The 21,412-nt window shown below is 36.1% G+C and overlaps 1 protein-coding gene across 1 annotated transcript in view; it reads right to left on the bottom strand.

The window, feature by feature from the left end:
- Positions 1-13,497: 13,497 nt before the first annotated feature.
- si:dkey-12h9.6 (macoilin) overlaps positions 13,498-21,412 on the bottom strand; it is a 69,828-nt gene continuing 61,913 nt past the window's right edge. Inside the window, exons 10-11 of the mRNA XM_039748120.1 lie at positions 19,285-19,459; positions 13,498-16,373 (exon numbers count right to left, since the gene is read on the bottom strand). Coding sequence (XP_039604054.1) covers positions 16,192-16,373; positions 19,285-19,459 — 357 coding nt within the window. The 3' untranslated portion in view covers positions 13,498-16,191. The remainder of the gene's footprint in view (positions 16,374-19,284; positions 19,460-21,412) is intronic.

Genomic DNA, 21,412 nt, shown 5'->3' with positions numbered 1-21,412 from the left:
AGGCATTTTTATACATGGTGAAGTATTTGGACATACTAACATAATCCTAAATATAATTATCATTTTCAATATTTGGCTGAAAATGTTTTACAGCCAATTTCTGCCTGAAGTCTGGAAACCAAGGCCTTCTCCAAGTGCTGGGTTTCTATCCTAGCGATACTTTGCCAGGCCATTACTTCAGCTGTCTTCACTTGCTGCTTGTTCATTGGACTTTCTGCCATCAGTTTTGCCTTCAGCAAATGAAACTCATGTACAATTGGGTTGAGGTCAAATGATTGACTTGGCTATTGAATACTACTCCACTTCTTCACCATGAAAAACACTTGGTTTGCTTTTGCAGTTTGGCACATTGTCCATCAGTTTTGCTTCATTTGGCTGAATCTGAACAGATGGTATAGCCCTTGTGGCACGCGGCTGGGGGTGGTACAGGATGACCAGGAGGACCGAAGAAGGGCTTGCGCCTCCTCCAGACCATGAGGGGGCGTCCGCCCTGGTACCTTTGGGGGCCACGGGTACAGAGCTTTGAAGCTCAACCCTGTAGGGGCCCGTGGTCACCGCCAGGAGTGCCCCGATGTCTTTGGAGCCCTGCACCTCATCACTTCCACCACACAGTGCTGGGGGGAAGAGGAGCAGGGATACCTGGAGTGCTTCTGGGGATGCAGCCGGCACTTCCGCCACATGGGGGCGTGGCGGTGGAAGATTGCCGGGAAGCACCTGGAGCACATATGGGGAATTATCAAAGGGGCTCCCTCCCTTCATTGAGCGCTGGAGTTGGGTGGAAGAGGACAGAGCTTGGGAGGAGAGGCAAGGATGCGGCCTGAAGAGTAAGGCATTTTTGAGGGCCTGGACTTTTGAGGGTGATTGGTGCTGTGGCACTGGGTTGTGTGTGTTCACTGTTGTATATAATATTGTAAATAAACATGTGTGGTGCTAAAATATCATATCTACCTGTCTGTGTCCGGGCTGTTCCCCACACCCTATACACCAACTTCATCCTGTTACTTCTGCCAGCACTCATATCATCAATAAACACTAATGACTGACTTTCTTTCACAGCCATGCATGATCATGCCATAAAACAGCTTCGACCATGTTTCTCAGATGATGTGGTTTGTATGCGATCATAAGCCATTTTCTCTTCTCCAAACAATATTCTGGTATATTTTGATCTTGGTTTCCTTTGTCCAAAGAAAATTGTTCCAGAACTGGACAGGTTTTAAAAATGTTTTCTGGCCAAGTCTTATCTGTCCTTCATATGCTTAAGGTTTACGAGTGTTTGTACCTTGTAGTAAACCCTCTGCCTTTACCTTACCTTCATGAAGCCTTCTCTTGATTGTAGACATTGGCATTGAGTGATCTACCTCCAGGAGAGAGTTATTGGTTTGGCTGAATGGGGTTCTTCATCACCAAGTGCAGAATTCTGCAATCATCCAGTTGTCTTCTGTGTTTTTCCAGACCTTCTGGTGGTGCTGAGTTCACTAGTGCATTTCTTGTTTAAGAATGCACCAAATAGTTGATTTGACCAATCCTCATGTTTCTGCTATCTCTATTAAGGACTTGTTTTGATTTTTTCAGCCTAATGATGGAATGTTTTTACTTGCTCTTTGGATTTCATATTGAGAGTTCACAGTGACAACTTCCAAATGCTAACTTCACACTTGGAATCAATTCCAGACCTTCTACCTGCTTAATAGTTAATGAAATAATAAGGGAACTGCTCCTACCTGGCTATGGAACAGCTTATCAGTCAAATGTCCATATACTTTTGAGCCCCTGGAAATGGAGGGGCTATACAGAAAAATGTCTGTCATTCCTAAACGCATCATACAATATTTTGGTAAACACTTTAAATTAAAGCTGAAAGTCTACACTTCAATCACACAATAATTACTTAATTTCAAATCCATTGTGGTGGCATACAAAGCCAAGATTATGTAAATTGGGCCACTCTTATACTTATTGAATTGACTGTAGGTGTTCTGCATTGTAACAGATGCTATCAGAATAGGTGTGACATGACCTTTCCAAGTGAATGCTGCAAATGTCATATTGTAAGAATTGTTGTCAGTACTAAATGACACTGCTGTATGGTGTACAAGAAACAAATACATAAAATTGAGCTTTTAATACTTTAAGGAAAATAAAATTCTTATAGGAAATTAAATTAAGAAAAATGCAAGATTGTCTGACATTTGCAATTGTCAAATATCCCAGGTCCTGTATTTCGAAATAAAACCACAAGAGGTCAGTATGGTACTCTGTATTTTTTGTGACTTCAGAACAAAAGCAGAAACAGCATAATGCAGATTTTATAGCAGTGGTTTCCACATTCCATTCAGGGTGGCTGCAGCTTTTTGTTCCAAACTGTTTCACAATCATTATGTTTATTTACCTTTAATTTATGTCATAGCTTTATTATCTGGACATCTTCGACTTTGCTTATTTTATATATAGAAAAGTGAAAGACTGTGAAGTTCACATTATACGTTTACCAATACTAAACTCTCTGTTGTCATTTTCGTATTAACTCAACAAATTTTCTTGTTACTTTTATGCTAACAACAAAGACAAGAAGATTGGACACAAGAAAAACTGCACTGAATGTTGAAAGGTGGCAGCTTCTTTTTCAATGTCATATCCACTAGCTTGCTCATTAGTAAATAATGGAATAAATAAGCAGAATACTTGGAAAATTAGTATGACAATCATAATGATGGTAAAACTCCTAATAATTCAGACAATAAAAATTAATTCTTGTTACATTCCAAAAAAAAACAATGAATTGACATCAAAGCATAGAAACCTGGAAATAACAGCTTGCTAAATTAATTAAACGACCAAGCTGGTTGTGAATACTGTCTCAGGGGGCCCAGGACTGAAAAGGAGAACCACTAATTTATTGAAAATTTTAATATTAATGGGATGTTTATTTATCAGTGGTCTTTTTTATTAAATTTAAATAATTATAATAAGACCATTCCTTATAATAAGACTTATCCTTAAAAGCCTATAGAAGACATCTACTGTTGTACCAAATTTTTGACAGTAAGCATCTAAGGGTTAAAACTTAAGGGCACTGCTTTCATGTTTCAAATCACATTGAATTGTGAAAAATCACAAAACAAAGCCAACACAAAATAGAAAAGACAAGAACACCAGCCACTTTTAAGTCAGTGATTCCCAAACTTTTTTGATTCTCGGCTCCCTTGCTGAATCCAGGTTTTCCCAAGGCTAACACCACCCCCGTCAAATTCTAACAAGTTTACTTTGAGAAATAGCCATTACACTGTACTTTTTTTTTTTTTAATCAAAGGGTCAGGTAAAAAATAAATAAAACACATATATATGATCACAAACAAAATGTAATTGAACAAATTCAAGAAATTATAATTAGTGGGATGGATGAGCCTGTTGATCACCGCACATTTTCTCAAATCTTGGAATCAAACTGGACACAGCCACCCTCATTTTCTTCTCCACATTGATTTTCGTGCAATACTTAATTTTTATCAAAGCGACCGACTGAAAACCCAGCTTCGCACAAATAACAAGTCGCAAATGGAATTAAAATTCTCTGAGCTTTACCACTCAAAGGGGATATTAATCTTTTACAGATATCCAAAATTCATTTAATTCCAAGCTGCTAAGATTTTCTTCTTCTGCAGCAGTAAATTCAGATGGAGCACTGGCATTAAATGGATCTTGAATCCATGGAAATGTATCTATATTATCATTTTAAAAATATTTCTCAAACCAGGTGACAAGCTGTGATAAATGTTCTTCAAAAATTGATTTCATATCTCTAGAGAAATCAACTTCATTGGAGGTCAAAAACTGTTGCAACAAGGGGAACCATTCTTTGCCTCTGTCTTCATTCATTTTTCTTTTCCATAGTTTTAGTTTTTTTGTAAAAGCTGAAATTTTCTCAATCGACTGTAAAAGGTGTGTGTTGCTTCCCTACAGGAAGAGATTCAGAGCATTTAGATATTCAAACATATCACTTAAGTATGCTAGTTTTACCAAAAAATCTTCATTCACAAAATTTTCAGTATACTTGTGGTCTTCCTCTTTAAGAAAAATATAAATTTCCTGTTGCAGTTCAAACGTATGAGACAAAACATTACCAAGAGAGAGCCATTGCAAAGTGCTGTAGTACAACAAAGACATGTGCTTGGGTCCCATATCCTCACAGTTTTTTGAAAAACCTTGCCTTCAATGGCTGAGTTTTTATAAAGTTTACTACATTCACTACATATTCTAAGACCTTGCTCAATGTAGGACTCAGATATTTTGACATTAGTATGAATAACGGAATAGGTCCAAAATGCATCAGGGGCTTTGCTTCGAATAAGTGCTGCAATCCTCCATAACAGCCGGACATAGAACGAGCACCATCAGTTACAGACACCAACGCACTTAGTCCACTCCAAATTTTTTTCAGATATAAAAGTATCATGGATCTCGAACAAGTCTTGAGCCTTAGCACCAGCAGTGATACTTTTACAAATGAGGTCTTCTACAATGCTATTACCATTTATAAACCTCATCCAGCTGCAAGCCAAATTCCTTCCCTTTTATTTTTTTAATCAATTGATCATTGAGGTCCTCTGCTATGTGCTGTATTCTGCGACTGATGGTGTTATTAGACAAAGGCACTTTTGAAAGCAGCTTCCGAGCAGACTCACAGATCATAATGTTCACCATAACTACAGCAGCTGGTAGAATGAGTTTCTTCTGCGATGGTATGAGGCTTCTTACATTTTGCGATTCTGTGTGCCACCTTGTAAGATTCTAGCAAAGCATTCTTTGGTATTGATGCCTGCTTATAAAAACTACCGTTTTGTTGATTTAACTCTTTTAACTTTCTGATGAAGTAGTCATGAGATTTACTAACCATGCTGGGATGATTGGTTTATAAATGGCGTTTCAGCTTTCTTGGTAGCATCTGATGCCAGAACTTTAATACACAGTACACACTGCGGCCTCTCTTCACCATTGACTTCTTTCAAAATAAACCAATGTCCAAATAACTGTCATCATATTTTCGATATTTGCGCTCCTTCACACTCTTGCAACTGGTTGACGGTGTGCCATCTTTATTTTCATTCTCACAACGCTTTTTACTGTTTAGTAAAAAATGATCCATTTTTAAAATTACATACGAGAAGAAAAACTTCACTTGACTTAATCATAACAATATTCAGTTGATAGTATCTCCAAAAACTAATTCAACACTAAGACTGTACAAAACTGACAGCTATTTATATACGAACACAAAGTACAGAGAAAGTTCGATAAACTACTAAAGCAATCAAGAAACTTACTTATTGAAGAGCGCCACCTAATAACCATTTGTAGAGGCTTCCGCAAACAGTTATTACTAAGTGAACAGACATGGCAAGGAAAGCTTTAAATTCCTCCCTTAATATCATTTGTCTCCATAAAAATCTTCTCGTACATGCAACACAATTCACAGCAAAACACTACACTGCACACTCAATAAATCTGCAAAAGGGTAGAGCATTATCCTGCCCTATACGAATCCAAAAAAAACACAAAATGACTAAAATGATTTTGACAAGCATGTTGTCACTCCATGCTCGGATCTTGTTTTGGCTTTACACAAAGTTGCATAGTCATGACTAAAGCGTGCCCAGGCCCACAACTTTTAGGCACAGCGTGAGTGCAGGCAAGCTGCACTAAACTAAATCCCTTGCATAATAATTGTTATTAAGGAATGAAATTAAAAGACAAACGGATTACAATTTTTTCAGAAACATTAAAGCAAGGAGACAATCAACTTGCAGTAAAGAACGAACTGTTACCTTCAAAAAGGAATGAGTTTGGTGCTTTCAGATTATTGGGAACTGATTCTGATGACTTACCGTTGTACTGAATACTGCAAAAATGCATCTACTACACATTTACTCTTATGTAATAATACCTTAGCAAAAGCTTCTTTTGGTCTTCATTATGCTTATAAAACATCAGTAGATAAGTTGTTCATCTAATTTTGAGTTTTGACAGGAAAATCTGACATAGGAATGTGTTTCATAGGAGAAAGACAAATTTGACTTTTTCAATTAAATATAAAAATATCTGAAGGTGAGTCCTTTTAAGCAAATGGAGAAATAAATATTTGTTTGGTAACTTTATTTGGAATATAACTGGTGCCTTAATCTCGTTTAATTCAGTCAGTCAATGCATCATGAACCATGAACACTAAGAATGTTAGTTTCCGGCACCGCATCCGAGTGGCAGCCTTTCCAGCAGCTCCGTGTATGACTTTATCTTTTTACCTTTTTTTCTCTATTTCACTGATCACTTCTACCACTTTCTTTTATGTGGAATCGCTCCCTGGACACTTTTTACTATTTTATTTACTTTTTACTATTTTACTACTTGACATGGATTCTTACACTCCGATACTCGCCTATTCAAGTAGTCAACTTAAAGCACTGACAAGAAATGCTCATGCTGGTGTGGTTCCTTATTTACCTGACGAGGTAAGACGACGATATCGGGGCAGCAGATAAAAGATAAGATAAGAGCAAGACAACTTGAGAGAAAATGGCGTTATAAACCGTCAGTGCCCTCTGTGATCCTGAGAAATGTGAACTCACTACCAAATAAGATCGACGAGCTGGCTGTGCTGGTGAAAAATGTCAGAACCTACAGAGAATGCAGCTTGCTGTGTTTTAGTGAAACGTGGCTAACAACTACCATCCCAGATGCTAACGTGGAGCTACCCGGGTTTAGCACAGTTAGAGCGGACAGAGACGCAAGTACCTGTGGAAGAAGAAAGGAGGAGAACTCGCTCTCTATGTCAATACAAAGTGGTGCAACTCAGGACATGTAAACGTTAAAATCTCCACTTGCTGCAGGGACATCGAACTGTTGGCCGTAAGTCTGCATCCCTATTACTTGCCCAGAGAGTTTGGACACGTGATTGTTGTTATTGTTTACATCCCCCCTCAAGCGAACGCGGAGATAGGAGTGACATCATCCATTCCACAGTTGCTAAGTTACAAACGCAGCACCCTGAGGCACTTGTGCTAATCGCTGGAGACTTTAACCATGTAACGCTGGACAAAACATTACCTGCCTTCTCCCAGTATGTGGATTGTAACACCCGGGGAAACAGGACTATCGACCTACTGTATGCAAACGTTAAAGACGCATACAGCACCACCCCACTGCCTGCGCTTGGGAAAGCAGATCATAACCTGGTTCTGCTTCAGCCTCAATACAAACCAAGAGTGAGGCGCTACCTACAACTACACGCTCATTCAGGAAGTGGTTCCCTGAGGCAGAGCAGGCTCTGAGAGACTGCTTTGGAACTACAGACTGGGATATATTGCTGGGTCACATAGTGAGAACATTGAAGAGGCTGTTGAATGCACAACTGATTACATCAACTTCTGTATGGACATTGTAGTTCCAGTAAGAACAGTACGCTGCTATGCTAACAACAAGCCATGGATTACAAGTGACATCAAGGGCCTTTTGAACCAGAAGAAAAGGGCTTTTAAAGGTGGTGATCAGCATGAGCTCAAGCGTGCAGAAGGAACTCGAGTCCAGCTCAGGGGCAAAGAGCAGTACAGGAGAAAGCTGGAGCAGAAGTTGCAGAACAGCATGAAGGAAGTGTGGGATGGGATGAAGATTATCACTGGCTGCAGCTCAAGCGGGTGCCACCATCGAGACAGATGTGGAGAGAGCAAACCAAATGAACAACTTCTTTAATAGGTTTGATCACCCTAACCCACTCTCACCTCGAGTACTGCATCCTCCAACCATCCTTCTGCTGATACCAGCATAGGTGAGACATCCCCACCCACAATTACAGCAGCCCATGTGAGCAGAGAGCTGAAAGACTTTGTGCCAGCAAAGCAGCGGTCCAGATGGTGTATCGCCATGACTGCTGAAGGCCTGTACGTTGGAACTGGGGAGTCCTCTACAGCGCATTTTCAACCTGAGCCTGGAACAGGGAGAGTCCCAAGGCTTTGGAAAACATCTTGTATCACCCCAGTCCCAAAGGTATCACGTCCTAGTGAGCTGAATGACTTCCGGCCTGTTGCTCTGACGTCACATCTGATGAAGACCATGGAGCGGCTGCTGCTTCACCACCTGAGGCCACAGGTCCGCCACGCCCTCGACCCTCTGCAGTTCGCATACCAGGAGAAGGTGGGAGCGGAGGATGCCATCATCTATATGCTACACGATCCCTCTCCCACCTGGACAGAGGCAGTGGTGCTGTAAGAATTATGTTTTGGACTTCTCTAGCGCCTTCAACACCATCCAACCTCTGCTCCTTAGAGACAAGCTGACTGAGATGGGAGTAGACTCACACCTGGTGGCATGGATGTGGACTATCTTACAGACAGACCTCAATATGTGCGTCTTGGGAACTGCAGGTCTGACATTGTGTCAGCAATACAGGGCGCCGCGGGACTGTACTTTCTCGGTCCTGTTCAATCTATATACATCAGACTTCCAATATGACTCGAGTCCTGCCGTGCAAAAGTTCGCTGATGACACTGCTATTGTGGGCTGCATCAGGAGTGGGCAGGAGGAGGAGTACAGGAAGCTAATCAAAGACTTTGTTAAATGGTGCGACTCAAACCACTTACACCTTAACACCAGCAAGACCAAGGAGCTGGTGGTGGATTTTAGGAGGCCCAGGCCCCTCATGGACCCTGTGATCATCAGAGGTGACTGTGTGCAGAGGGTGCAGACCTATAAATATCTGGGAGTGCAGCTGGATGACAAATTGGACTGGACTGCCAATACTGATGCTCTATGTAAGAAAGGTCAGAGCAGACTATACTTTCTTAGAAGGTTGGTGTCCTTCAACATCTGCAATAAGATGCTGCAGATGTTCTACCAGATAGTTCTTGCAAATGCCCTCTTCAACGGTGTGCAGCATAAAGATGAAAGATGCCTCACGCCTGGACAAACTTGTTAAGAAGGCAGGCTCTATTGTAGGAGTAAAGTTGGACAGTTTAACATCTGTGGCAGAGCGACGGGCACTAAGCAAACTCCTGTCAATCATGAAGAATCCACTGCATCCACTTAACAGTGTCATCTCCAGGCAGAGGAGTAGCTTCAGTGACAGACTTTTGTCACTGTCCTGCTCCACTGACAGACTGAGGAGATCGTTCCTCCCCACACTATGCGACTCTTCAATTCCATCCGGGAGTAAATGCTAACATTATTTAAAGTTATTGTCTGCTTTTACATGTATTTTTATTACTATTTAATTTAATATTGTTTTTTGTATCAGTATACTGCTGCTGGATTATGTGAATTTCCTCTTGGGATTAATAAAGTATCTATCTATCTATCTATCTATCTATCTATCTATCTATCTATCTATCTATCTATCTATCTATCTATCTATCTATCTATCTATCTATCTATCTATCTATCTATCTATCTATCTATCTATCTATCTATCTATCTATCTATCTATCTATCTATCTATCTATCTATCTATCTATCATCCTCTTACCCAAAATTTAAAAAATGAGGTAAAGATTTACTACTAAATAAACTCGAAATTATATAACAATGCAAAGTGTAACTTTACAGTTGCAGTATTCATGTTGATTGTGTGCTCATATCCTGAAATGAACCAAAATGAAAACTTTTCCATTCTAAGAAAAGACAAGCAGTGGAAAGCAATTTGCCATGGAAACTAAATTATTTGTTAAGTCTTCTGTCAGATAGAAAGGTGAATCTGTTCAACTGTACTGTTCAGTAAAAGTCTCAAGAACTGTAGTTATTTTTGAATAATTCCATTCTGCAATTCTTACAGATATTTCTCTAATACAATTAAATAGCTTTAGTTTTATAAATGTTTGAAAAGGATGACACTCTCATTATAAAACAAGAATTCATGAACAGCTCATTTTCAAATTCAAAACTTTATTTTTTTTTTGTTATTACATAACATTATTTATAAAAACACATTGACAACAGCCCTTTATTAAATCTATAACAACATCTGGTGTACAGCAAAAATTACCTGAATCCAGAGGTCACTAAACCTAATATTGCTCTGTAAAATTTCAGGTGTAAATAAATAAATAAATACATACATACATAAATACATGAATAAATACATAAATAAAATTCAAGATGTTAAGTCATTAAAGTTGAATTATAAATTTCCCATGAATGAGACAGGTTTTCCATGCAAACAATAAATAGCAAAACAAACAACTTCCCTCTATCGTAAAGGGTTAAGAAATACTTATAACAATAAAAAAAATACTCTGTTTCAGTGTTTGCAATACCTTACTGTACATTGTGTGCGTGTGATTAAAAAACAATGGCTTTATTTTTAGAACATTTTGAATTTCTGACTTTCTCTCACAGGTTGCATGATGGTGCTGTGGTTAGTTGTTGCTTTATTTTAGTTCCATCAACCTGGACTCATTTTTAAATAGTCCATGCATATTTCTTCAGGTAGTCTCTCTTTTTTTTAATGCGAATAAATGTGAATGTTAGATTAACTAAACTGATACTGGAAGGCATTGCTTGCCATAGATTATAAATAAGTGTAAAGATAAATAGTTTGTAATAATTTGAACATGGGCATGTTAATTTATTTGTTGAAGATCTCACAGAGTCAGAGTAATGGACTAAGGCAGATTAGACACATCCAAGCATTTAAAGTTATGTTCTTTCAAACTCACTTAATTTGTGTAATGTATGTTATGTTACAATCAACCAACTCTGCCAGGATGACTCTAATACCATACAAATGGAAAAAAAAATAGCTCAGAATTTTAAAGAATAACCCACAATCATCTTTTGAGCTTTGATCGTTAAATTATTAAATTATATAAAAAAAAATTAAGAAAACTCCAAAATGTTCAATACAAATGAAGTAAAATGCCTCAAATCGATTAAATTGTCAACAAAAAAAATGTCCTGAACATGATAGGTCATATTGATATTCTATTAGAACTTGACTAATGTTGCCCTCTACACACATTTAAATCTTGAGGTTTGTGTTTAAAATCATTTAAAATGTGCTGAATTCATTTCTGTTTATTATATTTAATTTTTTCAAACAATATATTTTGTGTCAAAAGGACCACATTATATGATTACTTATGGGAAATCTGTATAGGAGAAAGCAGGGTGAAATGACACCTTTTATTGGCTAATTAAATAAATTACAATTGCAAGCTTTCCAGGCAGCTAAGGCCCTTTCATCAGGCAGGGGCCTTAGCTGCCTCGAAAGCTTGCATTTGTAATTTATTTAGTTAGCCAATAAAAGGTGTCATTTCACCCTGCTTTCTCCTGTATCATCTATGGCTAACACGGTACAGCACTCTACTGCTATGGAAATCTGTATAGTAACACATTTAGAATTTAAATATAGTGAGTTCACAGAAAAAGTAAAACTATTAATTATTGGTTCAAAATCTGACAAAAAGTAGCAATACAGGTTCTGGTCAAATAAAAAAACAAATGGTAAACGTTTCAGTAGCAGTCGAGTATTAAGTTTTTCTTTTCTTAGTGGGGAAAGAGTGAATTTCTTTTTGCATGCAAAGATGCTGTAATAAAGTATTAAAGATACTTGGTTTAAGGGCCAATAGTTAAAAGTTGTTTTGTCATTTTGTTTGTAATTCTTGTCTGTGTTTGAGGAGGGTTATTGTTGTTATTTGGTATAATATTTCTATATTTCTTGAACTTTTGTAAAAGTTAAATTTTGTCTTGGGACAAATAAAGTACTATCTAAATTTAAACATGGTATCTGGTGTCCATCAAGTATTTGTAAGAAGTTAGCATAGATCAGCCATTAAAGCAAAAACAGTAAAAAGAAGTGTTTAGGACATTACACAATGTGACTAACCTGACCTTGGATTGATGCATTTAAACACAAAAGATAAAAATTATCATCTGAACATGGTGTCATTTATGTAAATCTAAAAGGGCAGGAAAGATATGGCTTTTGGTTCTTAAATTGAGTTTAATCTCTGCATAAAAGGACTGGACTGGGTAAATTTGGTGTATTAAAAATTAAAAGAAAAACCTGATCATGAGAACTGGCTTTCTAATAAAATAAACAGAAGTATTTAAGATTATATAAAATATAAATACACTAAAAAGTGTTAACCAGTCTTTGCACATTTTCCCTGTAACATTTGTGATGCACACCTTTAAAAATGCTTGTAAATTCAGCATAGCAAATTATGTGGATGTGTGTTAATGGTGTGTAATTGGCACAATTCACAAGTACAATGGTACCTCGGTATACGTCTGCTTTGGAATAAGTCCAACATGGTATACGTCCTGTTTGGACACAAAAAATTTTGCTTGGTATACGACCTTTGTTTGGAATACGACTCGCGTGCTAACCTTGTTTACCTCTTTCGAGGCAAAGCCACGACTGCCCACCAGCGTTAGTGCGCCAGTTGCTAGCATTCAGTGAACAACCCGCTATAACTCTCTGTGAACTTTCACGTGTGTGATATAGCGGGTCCACAGCTCCTGTCAAAGTCCAGCTTTAAAATAAATAATCACCGCGCTCGCAGCTTGGTGAGGGGGCGTGGTGGTTATGTGGCTGAAGGTTGTCAGGGCGATTAGCGATGTGGGCGTTTCTCACCAAAGTGCACTTGTGAGGGACCGTCCGCATTCATGATTGTTCCTGGGGCTGCTTATCTTGATAAACAGAAGCGGAGTCAGCTAGAAGGGGAGTAAAAAGAAAGAACGGACGCCGAGAGAGAGAGAGCGGCGAGAGCCGCATGGATAAAGTGGCTGAAACAGGCAGAGCGAAGGTCAGCTGCAAGTAGGGCGACTCCCCAGTTGGGAAGCAGGCACTGGGCTTCTTGTTTTTTTTGTTTTTAAAGAATGCTTCCTGCTTTTAACTTCGTTGTTTTTAACCTCCACGTTTCACTTCTGATTTTATGGATTATTTATTGGAACTTTGGAGACTGCACTTTAATTTGAACATCTTGTTTTGTTAATTGTTTTAATAAAAGCACTTTGCACTTTTTCACCATCCCCTTGCTTTGTTGTTACCGATGAGATTAGCAGTGCCGACGGTGTAGGATTCAAAGGCTCCCCGGCAGCAGATGGGAGCATACAGCAAACCTGCATCGTCACAACGTGATTTTGTGTTTTTTCGTAAATTTGAATTGATTGTTGAAAAGTATGAAGGTGGCATGCGTATCCGGGACATGGCTGTTGCATACCGTTTGCTGAGAACGACGGTATCTACGACTGTGAAAAACAAAGATGTTATTAAAAAGTAAAGTGAGGTAAAATTTTCATTTATTTCATCTAATTGGTTTTGCATTTATGTATTTTAGTATTAAGCAGTGTTTAAATTATTTTATACAACCCCATCAATATATAATATGCCAATAGCAATAGGATTTTTTTTTTTCATGGGAACGGATTAATCATTTTCCCATTATTTCTTATGGGAAAAATTTGTTTGGTATACGTCCTGTTTGGTATAAGTCAAAGGGTCTGGAACGAATTAAGGACGTATACCGAGGTTCCACTGTACTAAGAAAGATCACAATGTATAGCAGAAAAAAACTAAAATTCTGATGAAGTGTACAGAATCTGTTAATTCGGAATGCATATAAATTCTGTTACACTAACTACTGTGAAAATGTAAAGTATTAAAAGTCTAAAATCATGCATCTGTCTATTGACTGATGCATGAAACTGTTTTAGTTTTTGATTGCCTTCTTTCTAAGACAAGTAGTAGTCATCAGCATCTTAATGTCAGTGTATCAGGTAAGGGTAATAATATAGTTCCCTGTGGGTGATTACTTCTGGCAAAGACAGTGTAAAACTATACACGGGAGGAAACATGCTACTCACGATTACCACTTAATTCACACTAATGATTTACAAATAGTCATAAATTCAAATTTCTTCAGTATAAATTTTTACAAAGTATGAAACATGAAATTCAGAAATAGCACTTTGGCTATATATAAACTTTGTCCTCATAAAGGATTTAAAATTGTGCATTAACATGCTCGCTTCCTTCCGAGTTACAAAAGAAATATTAACAGTACATAAAAAACAAGTTACAAGTCAAAACAATTAATAAATATAGATATACAGAATACAAGCCAACATACAGTATACAAAAATAAAAAATAATTATTCTTTAAAGTTTTAAAGAAAGAAGCAAAGGTAAGTACAAAGATTTGCACATACCTTTTACACATGTTCTACATTCTGATTAAGCTTAGCTTTTAAAAACATAGAAAAATTACAAACAAATGTATATATGGCTGCAGATTTATAGCAACACTATTTAAATAACCTGTCATAGCCCAGCTACCTGTTTTTATGTAGCAAGAATGCATGAAATGCTTAAATACACACAGTAAAAACGATTATACATGTTTTGAATGCCACTCACTATAATATGTTGTGATAGCAGCAACAAATACAATTTAACCATTCAAGGAATGGAAAAGGATGCCCTCATAACAGTGGTTTGAAATTTGTAGAGCAACATAGTAATTTGTTAAACCACCATCCCGCATGTACCCCTTACGCTATTTATTGATTAAAAATGTTAACGAATTCGAACCAACACTGAGTTGGAAAGGGTAATTAGAAATATAGTAATGTGACAGAAAAAAATCTCAAAATATGTACATTCCACAATAAACAACTACTATATTTACTACTTAAGCCACATTTGTATTTCATGACAAACTATCATAAGTCTTAAAAACCTACATAAAAAGAACACTGTCTCCAACAATCTGTCAAAATTCAGTTAAATACTCAGACAAGAATGCCCTCTATTTCCACAGTACTAGTACAACGTAAAAGAAAAAACAATTGTGGGATCAAAGAATTAATAAACAAATACACCTTACTATTAGATCTCCCTATCAGTTAATGAAGCTACTCTTTAGATGATCTATTTTTTGAATCACAACTTAACATTTTTATGTCTAAGCCATCTCACTGACCAACCTGTAAAACTATAGGCTAATTTGAGTGTGAGAATAATTTCCAGTGTTGTTCTCTGAAGAAAAAGAATGCTTCCAATATACTGTATTCTGTTGTACTGACTATCATGTATACAATGACACACAAACTGCAAATCTGATATGTATAATATTAATGCAATATGTATCAGGAATGTAATGAAGTTTTCATCCATGTATCATCTTCTCATGGTAGTTTCTAACTAATTAGGAAGAATAACAAAGTAAACAACACATTTCTAAACAACAAAAAAATTGAAAACAATCATACATTGGGTGACTTTTAGCCTTTTTTTAACATTCTATAAACATATAACATAGTAACATCTCAGCAACTAGTAAACATGAAATCAAATTTTTTTGTAAAATTCACTTTAGCTGTGTATTGCTGATAAACAATTGGTAATACCTATAGTAAAGAAAACTGATACCATTGTTAATCTACGTGTCTTCTCAAAAATGTTCATATTTCTGTTCAGAAAGAAAACTAAATTTCCTGCTACCAATTTTATAAAATAAAAACATCTCAAGATTAAATAAACCTAAAATGATTAAGTATAAATTATACTACTAACATAAGCCAAATTTTAGGAATGAAACCACTGCCTAATTTAAAAACATGAAATACCATTAATAGGTATATTATATAAAAAATTTAATTCATAAAATAATTTATCACACTTTTTGAGCAAGCTGTATTATCCTAGATGGCACTAGCAGCCCTGAAAGAAAATATATTTTAATTCAATTTTATATATTGGAACCGCATAGACTTTAGTCTGTACTTTGTCCAAGAGTGACATAACTCACTTGCACAAATACAAAATCATCAAAACTGTGCATTAGTATAAAATAACTGGATCTTCCACATTAAGATTTCTGAAGGAATGAGAGTAATATGAAGCAAGTGCCATTCAGAAATCATTTTTTTATATATGTATACAAAGCATAAATTTAGAAACCCTTCTAGGGTTTTTGTATACCTTAACCAACCTTCTGGGTCCTCTGACTAATCTGTTTTAGTATGTCCATAAATTTTCACACTGAAAAGCTGAGCAGCTTCAGCTCTTTACTCCTCAGATGGAGATTTGTAGAAAAACTGTTTAGTGCTTCTACATATTCAGAGCCATAGCAGCTACATAGTGCAACATTCTGTAAGCTCACTCCAAGCTTAAGTATAAGATGGGTAACAACAACAGCTTCATTTTTTAAGACAGTGGTACATTAGTGCATTAGGGTCAAGAACATAATTCTCAGAATTGAGAAACTTTGTTAAATATTGAGGTGTTATTTGATGTGGCACACCATATGGCATGACAGCCATAACTTCTGCAATTTTTTGCTTCATCTCCCCAATTTCTTGGTCCTGTTTCATTATTTTTCCTAGGGAACAAAAACAAACATATATTCAATGAGAATTACATGAGACTGTGGATGAACTGCACTGAATGTACAGTATTTATTAAACACTATATATGTGACAAAAAGCAGAATTTTAAGAAGGTATATTTTACATCATTCCATCTATTAATCTTAATCCAATTATTCCATTGCATGGTAAGGGGAAGACTTAAAACTTTAGAATTCAGAGGTTAAATCCTTGTCTTGACCGATCTTCTTTTTAAAATATGTTGTATAGTATGTCTACGGTGGAGTAGGATTGAGTATGGCTATGTGGGTAGATGTGCTCTGTGATGGAATGGTGTCCCATCCATGTTTTTTACTTTGCACCACATGCTGCCATGATATGCTCCAGTCTCTATGACGCCAAAGTGGAATGATTACAGAAATAATGATACACCAAAAAATTTCCAGGAAATTATACTTTCAAATCAATTTAAAAAAGAATACTTGACATGACTGTGTCATATTACTGGCAACAGAGTCAGAATAAAAAGTGTTTATAATTAGGCAAAAAATTTTAATGCTTTTTGCCACTTTACACTTAAAGGAAGACAGTCAGCCTTCAAAAATTAATAATATGCATTTAAAATGTAAACATATAGTGATAATGTAAAATTAGCTTAAGCAAATAGTTATTAAATAAAAATGGTACACAGCTTAATAAAAATATAACAAATATTAAAGCACAATCACAGTAAAAGTGAACATAATATAAACATTTTCATTTTGCAACTAAAATATGTACTTTAAATCCACATATTACTAGTGAATCTTACCTTGTAATAAAGCACTGTTAATGTAAAAAAGATGGATAAAAATGGACAGATAGGTGGATGGTGGGATACCCAACTTGCAGAAAAACCTGAGTTTACATGATTTTGGGGCATATAGTTACCTCTTTATCTCAGGCAAGAAGGTCTGACACGCAGGAGAAAAGAGATGAAAACACAATGTCTGTCAGGAAAGTGTATAAATGACAGACAGAATGTCATACTGGGAAGACTTTGACATTCAGCTTAGAAAGTCAGTAAGAGAGTAAGGCACTTCTGAGAGAGGTTAATGCCAGTTGAGGAAGACCTAGGGAGGCAGTAAAGGTTTGTTTTCATGGTGTTCTTTCTCTCTTTGCCCTCACTTGAATATTTTACTTGATAAAATCTCTCTATAATAAAAGGTGTCATTTTGCTTGAATTTTCACTCTATTATATAGAAAAATCCTGGGACAAGACGAGACTTTTTCAGACAGATAATTTCAAGTGCCGCAAGACGAGACTTTGTGCCAGGAGATTTAACCATGCCCACTGTCCACTCACTTCTTATTCGTGTGAATGCTATTATCAGAACACAGTTCCTGTGCTCTCAGCTCTTATAAATTTTTACATTTTCCTCATTTTAATACAAGACATACAATCCGTTCGATTCCTTCGATGTACTCTTTTTCTAGACAATAATTTTTACATGAAACATTAACGACTAAGCGAAGAAGAAAGGGCAGCGCATCGAAAACAGGCCAAAAAGCGTTGGAGAAAAGAGAATTCAAAAAAGAACCATAATAATCTAAGTGCAAATTCAGAAAATAAGGAAAGCTATAATCAGCCCGGACCAAGTAGAATTGAAAACCTAACAGGTCCAAGCAGGGGTGGAAATAAAAGTCAAAGAGTAGAAAACAAAGTAGAACATTGTAAAGAAGTCCAAAAACATTGGCACGATAAACATGCAGAGCAGGTTAGAGATTATGAAAGTACTAAAATAAAATAAAAAATAAAAAAACTGATAGTAAAGATCGCATTTACTCAGTGAAATAACGAAATAGTGAAAAGAAATCGAATATATAGACATAGGTGATATGACACAAGTATGTAGATATTGTTTGGCTTTAAAGTTAAAGTTGGAAACTTGTAGATCGTCTAGTTCGTGTGGCCATCAGGGAAAAGTAGTGTTTTTTTCCCAATGAAGACGCGTATCGGTGAGAAATAAAAGATTTGTTATTTGGTGAAAGTGAACTCCACAAACACTACAAGCAAAATATCAATAATCTGTTCGCATTCACATCATTTAATGCTCAAAACGTAGATTTAGACGATTCAGGACCATGCACTATGAGAATCTGTGGTCCCGCAACAATTAAAGCTACTACAAGTTTAATTTCAAAGAAACCACAATTCAGTCAGGTTTATATTTATGCTCACGGAAAAGCAATGCAACATAGAATTGAAAGAGTTAAACGATTGGACGTAGTAAAAGTTCTACAGCCAATAATGGATACACATCCATACGTCCAAAAGTATCACACATTACACAAAATTTATCTGAAAAACAAGGACAAAGAAGTTTTCTTCGATTGCTATATGAATCTGAAAGATCACGCTTGCATACAGCACAAATCAACATGTGATGAATTGTCAGCGATAATAGTTTTGAAAGACTGAGATATCAAAGACAAAGCTGATATTCGTGTTTATCCAAAAGCACAGCACAATTCGTCGCAAGCTGTAGATCCAGGAAATGACTAATATGTAGGGCCCGCACGGGGGTTGGCAAGTGAAGCAAGCAGGGGGGCAGAGCCCCCTAGTAAAGCAATACTTTTGATATGTTTGAGCTCCTTGGCATCGTTTCTGATGTGGAGAAACACTAGGATGGTGATCTTTCTCCCTAATGTACACACACATGTGAATTTATATATTAAAAAAGTATTTTATCATATTTTTAGATTTATACCATACTCTAAGCCTCTCTCATTATTAAATAAAAATGAATGCATTAAATAAGAATATATAATTGTTATAAATATATACTATTATCAATTCATGTTAGAATGAACATTAGTAGAATACAAAACAGATGGAAAATTGCTTTTAGTGCTTGCTATAACACCTTTGGCAAAAATACTAACTTTGTGCAATTCCCAGCTGTCGTCGCGCATCTCCCAGTGCAGAAAAGAGATCCAACTTGATCCTGGTTTCGGCACTTAGATTGTATTCCAGGTGTTGATTTTTATCCTGCATTGCTGACAAGGCTGACAACAACATTTCAGCATCCTGTTCAATACCTTTATATTTGCAAAGCATCTGATAAGGGAAAAAGTCATAAAATATTAGACTCACGTTTTCAAAAACTCTTTGGCTGTGATCAGTACTTGAAGTTACATAGTAAACGTTTTAACAGTTATTTCTGTATGGACTTCCGGAAGGTCTTCGGTTATGTAATTAGGGGTGATTTTCTTGAAAGCATTGTAATACTAAAGGCACTATGAACTTCATCTTAAGATTAATTTGTTAATTTACGAGTGTTTCCAAAATTTATTGAAGTTTTAAATTACCAAAGTTTAAATCCTTGGTAGTCTGTGTGCTCCTAGACCCACTCCATAATAGCTAAATGTTTTTAAACATTAAGAAATAATAAGAAATAATAAATAGTACTCTAAAAATTAAGAATACTGAGACTTATATTTGAGTAGATGCATTCTTGGGAGACACAATATGGTTGTAATAAAGAAAACCTATGCAGAAGAAGATGTCCATTGAATTAAACAAATACAACCTTATGAACATGGCCATGCCTTACACATTATTTAAGTGAAATCACTAGGTTGAGGCTGATACCCATTCATACTTCCAGCCTTTGGAGCCTGCCATAAAGGTTTTTTCCATTTTATACACAGGTGATCTGCAGTCACTATGGACCTTTTATGAATATTGTGGCAGAGTGGCCTGGGATTACACATAATGTCTTTATCTAGGCCAATTCAGCATTAAGTTATAATGCAAGGAAATGTCGAGTTTAGTGGTGGATGGTTGCAGGATGATAGCTGTTTACACCTCTAATGAATACCCAAGATGATGGCTGAAGAACAATACAACTCAATACAACACATCAGCAAATCCACAGCACAGTGCAGTGCGATACAGGTATATGGAAAACAGTCCTTTATTGCTTTTATAAGTTATAAGTTGGTATCAGATTTTTATCTCAGTTGTACTACACTGTATTTATGTAATGTTGCATATCAATGGTGCCCGCAAAAGACAAGAATGAAGAGATATAGGAAATGTCAAAATTCTCACTGGTATGGAATATATGCAGGTCGAAGGAGTGTGGGAATTCTTTAATATACAGTATAAAGCATTATTCACTTATCTTCACTTAAGAATTATGAAAAATAACAGACTATTTAAAATACAGAATACACAAACAGTTCACCAATTGACCCCAAGCTATCTAGGTGGTGTTTCTGAAAATACAGTAGTAAGGTTGTGATGTACACACACTTATTTTCTTTACTATCTTTTCTGACTTTTCTTTCTTCTTACTGTTGCTGTGTGCTTTAAACAACAACAACACTTCATTGTCCTCTAAAAGAAGAACAAACTCTTCTTTAGAAAAATGTGTTTTTCTTTTATGGTGCATCTATGTTGTGTTCACCTTAGAACCAACTGGTGAATAATTTTTTGCTTATTTGTATATTTTGCCTTATTTATTATTAAGTAAAAATGCCATGTTCTTATTTAATATCACTTTTTACAGATCTTTTACATTCCACCAGAGGATGAAAAGAATCACAAACATAATGAAGTATTGTCAGTTGGATGTTTTTCCACTGACTTATGATGATTTTTGCTAAACAGCTTTATACTCGCTTGAAAAATTCCCTATTAAGAGGGGGTTATTGGAAACCCATTAAAAAACAGCACATGAGTTATGCAAGTACAAATGTAATGCTGCTCATTATTCTCCAGGACTCATTCTTTTTGGAAAACTTACCCCAGCCTGGTTATTTTAATAGTCACATAAGTATAATTCTGTTAGCAGTCCATAAAGGGAATTAAATTGTATTCCATAAACATTTGTCTATCTACATATCCAAGAGAGGAACTAATATTTTTCACAAATACCTGATACGATTTATATATGCTATTAAGATGAAAATTTAAAATAATTTTGGCAGTGTCTGTCTTTTAAAAATATATTATTTGATATACATAGTAAGCCCAAATAATCTACATAAATAAATAAAGGGCTGA

Source organism: Polypterus senegalus, chromosome 3 (assembly GCF_016835505.1).
Source record: "Polypterus senegalus isolate Bchr_013 chromosome 3, ASM1683550v1, whole genome shotgun sequence".
NCBI lineage: Eukaryota > Metazoa > Chordata > Cladistia > Polypteriformes > Polypteridae > Polypterus > Polypterus senegalus.
The sequence above is the reverse complement of the archived record's forward strand: the minus strand, read 5'-3'. Positions and strand labels throughout refer to the sequence as shown.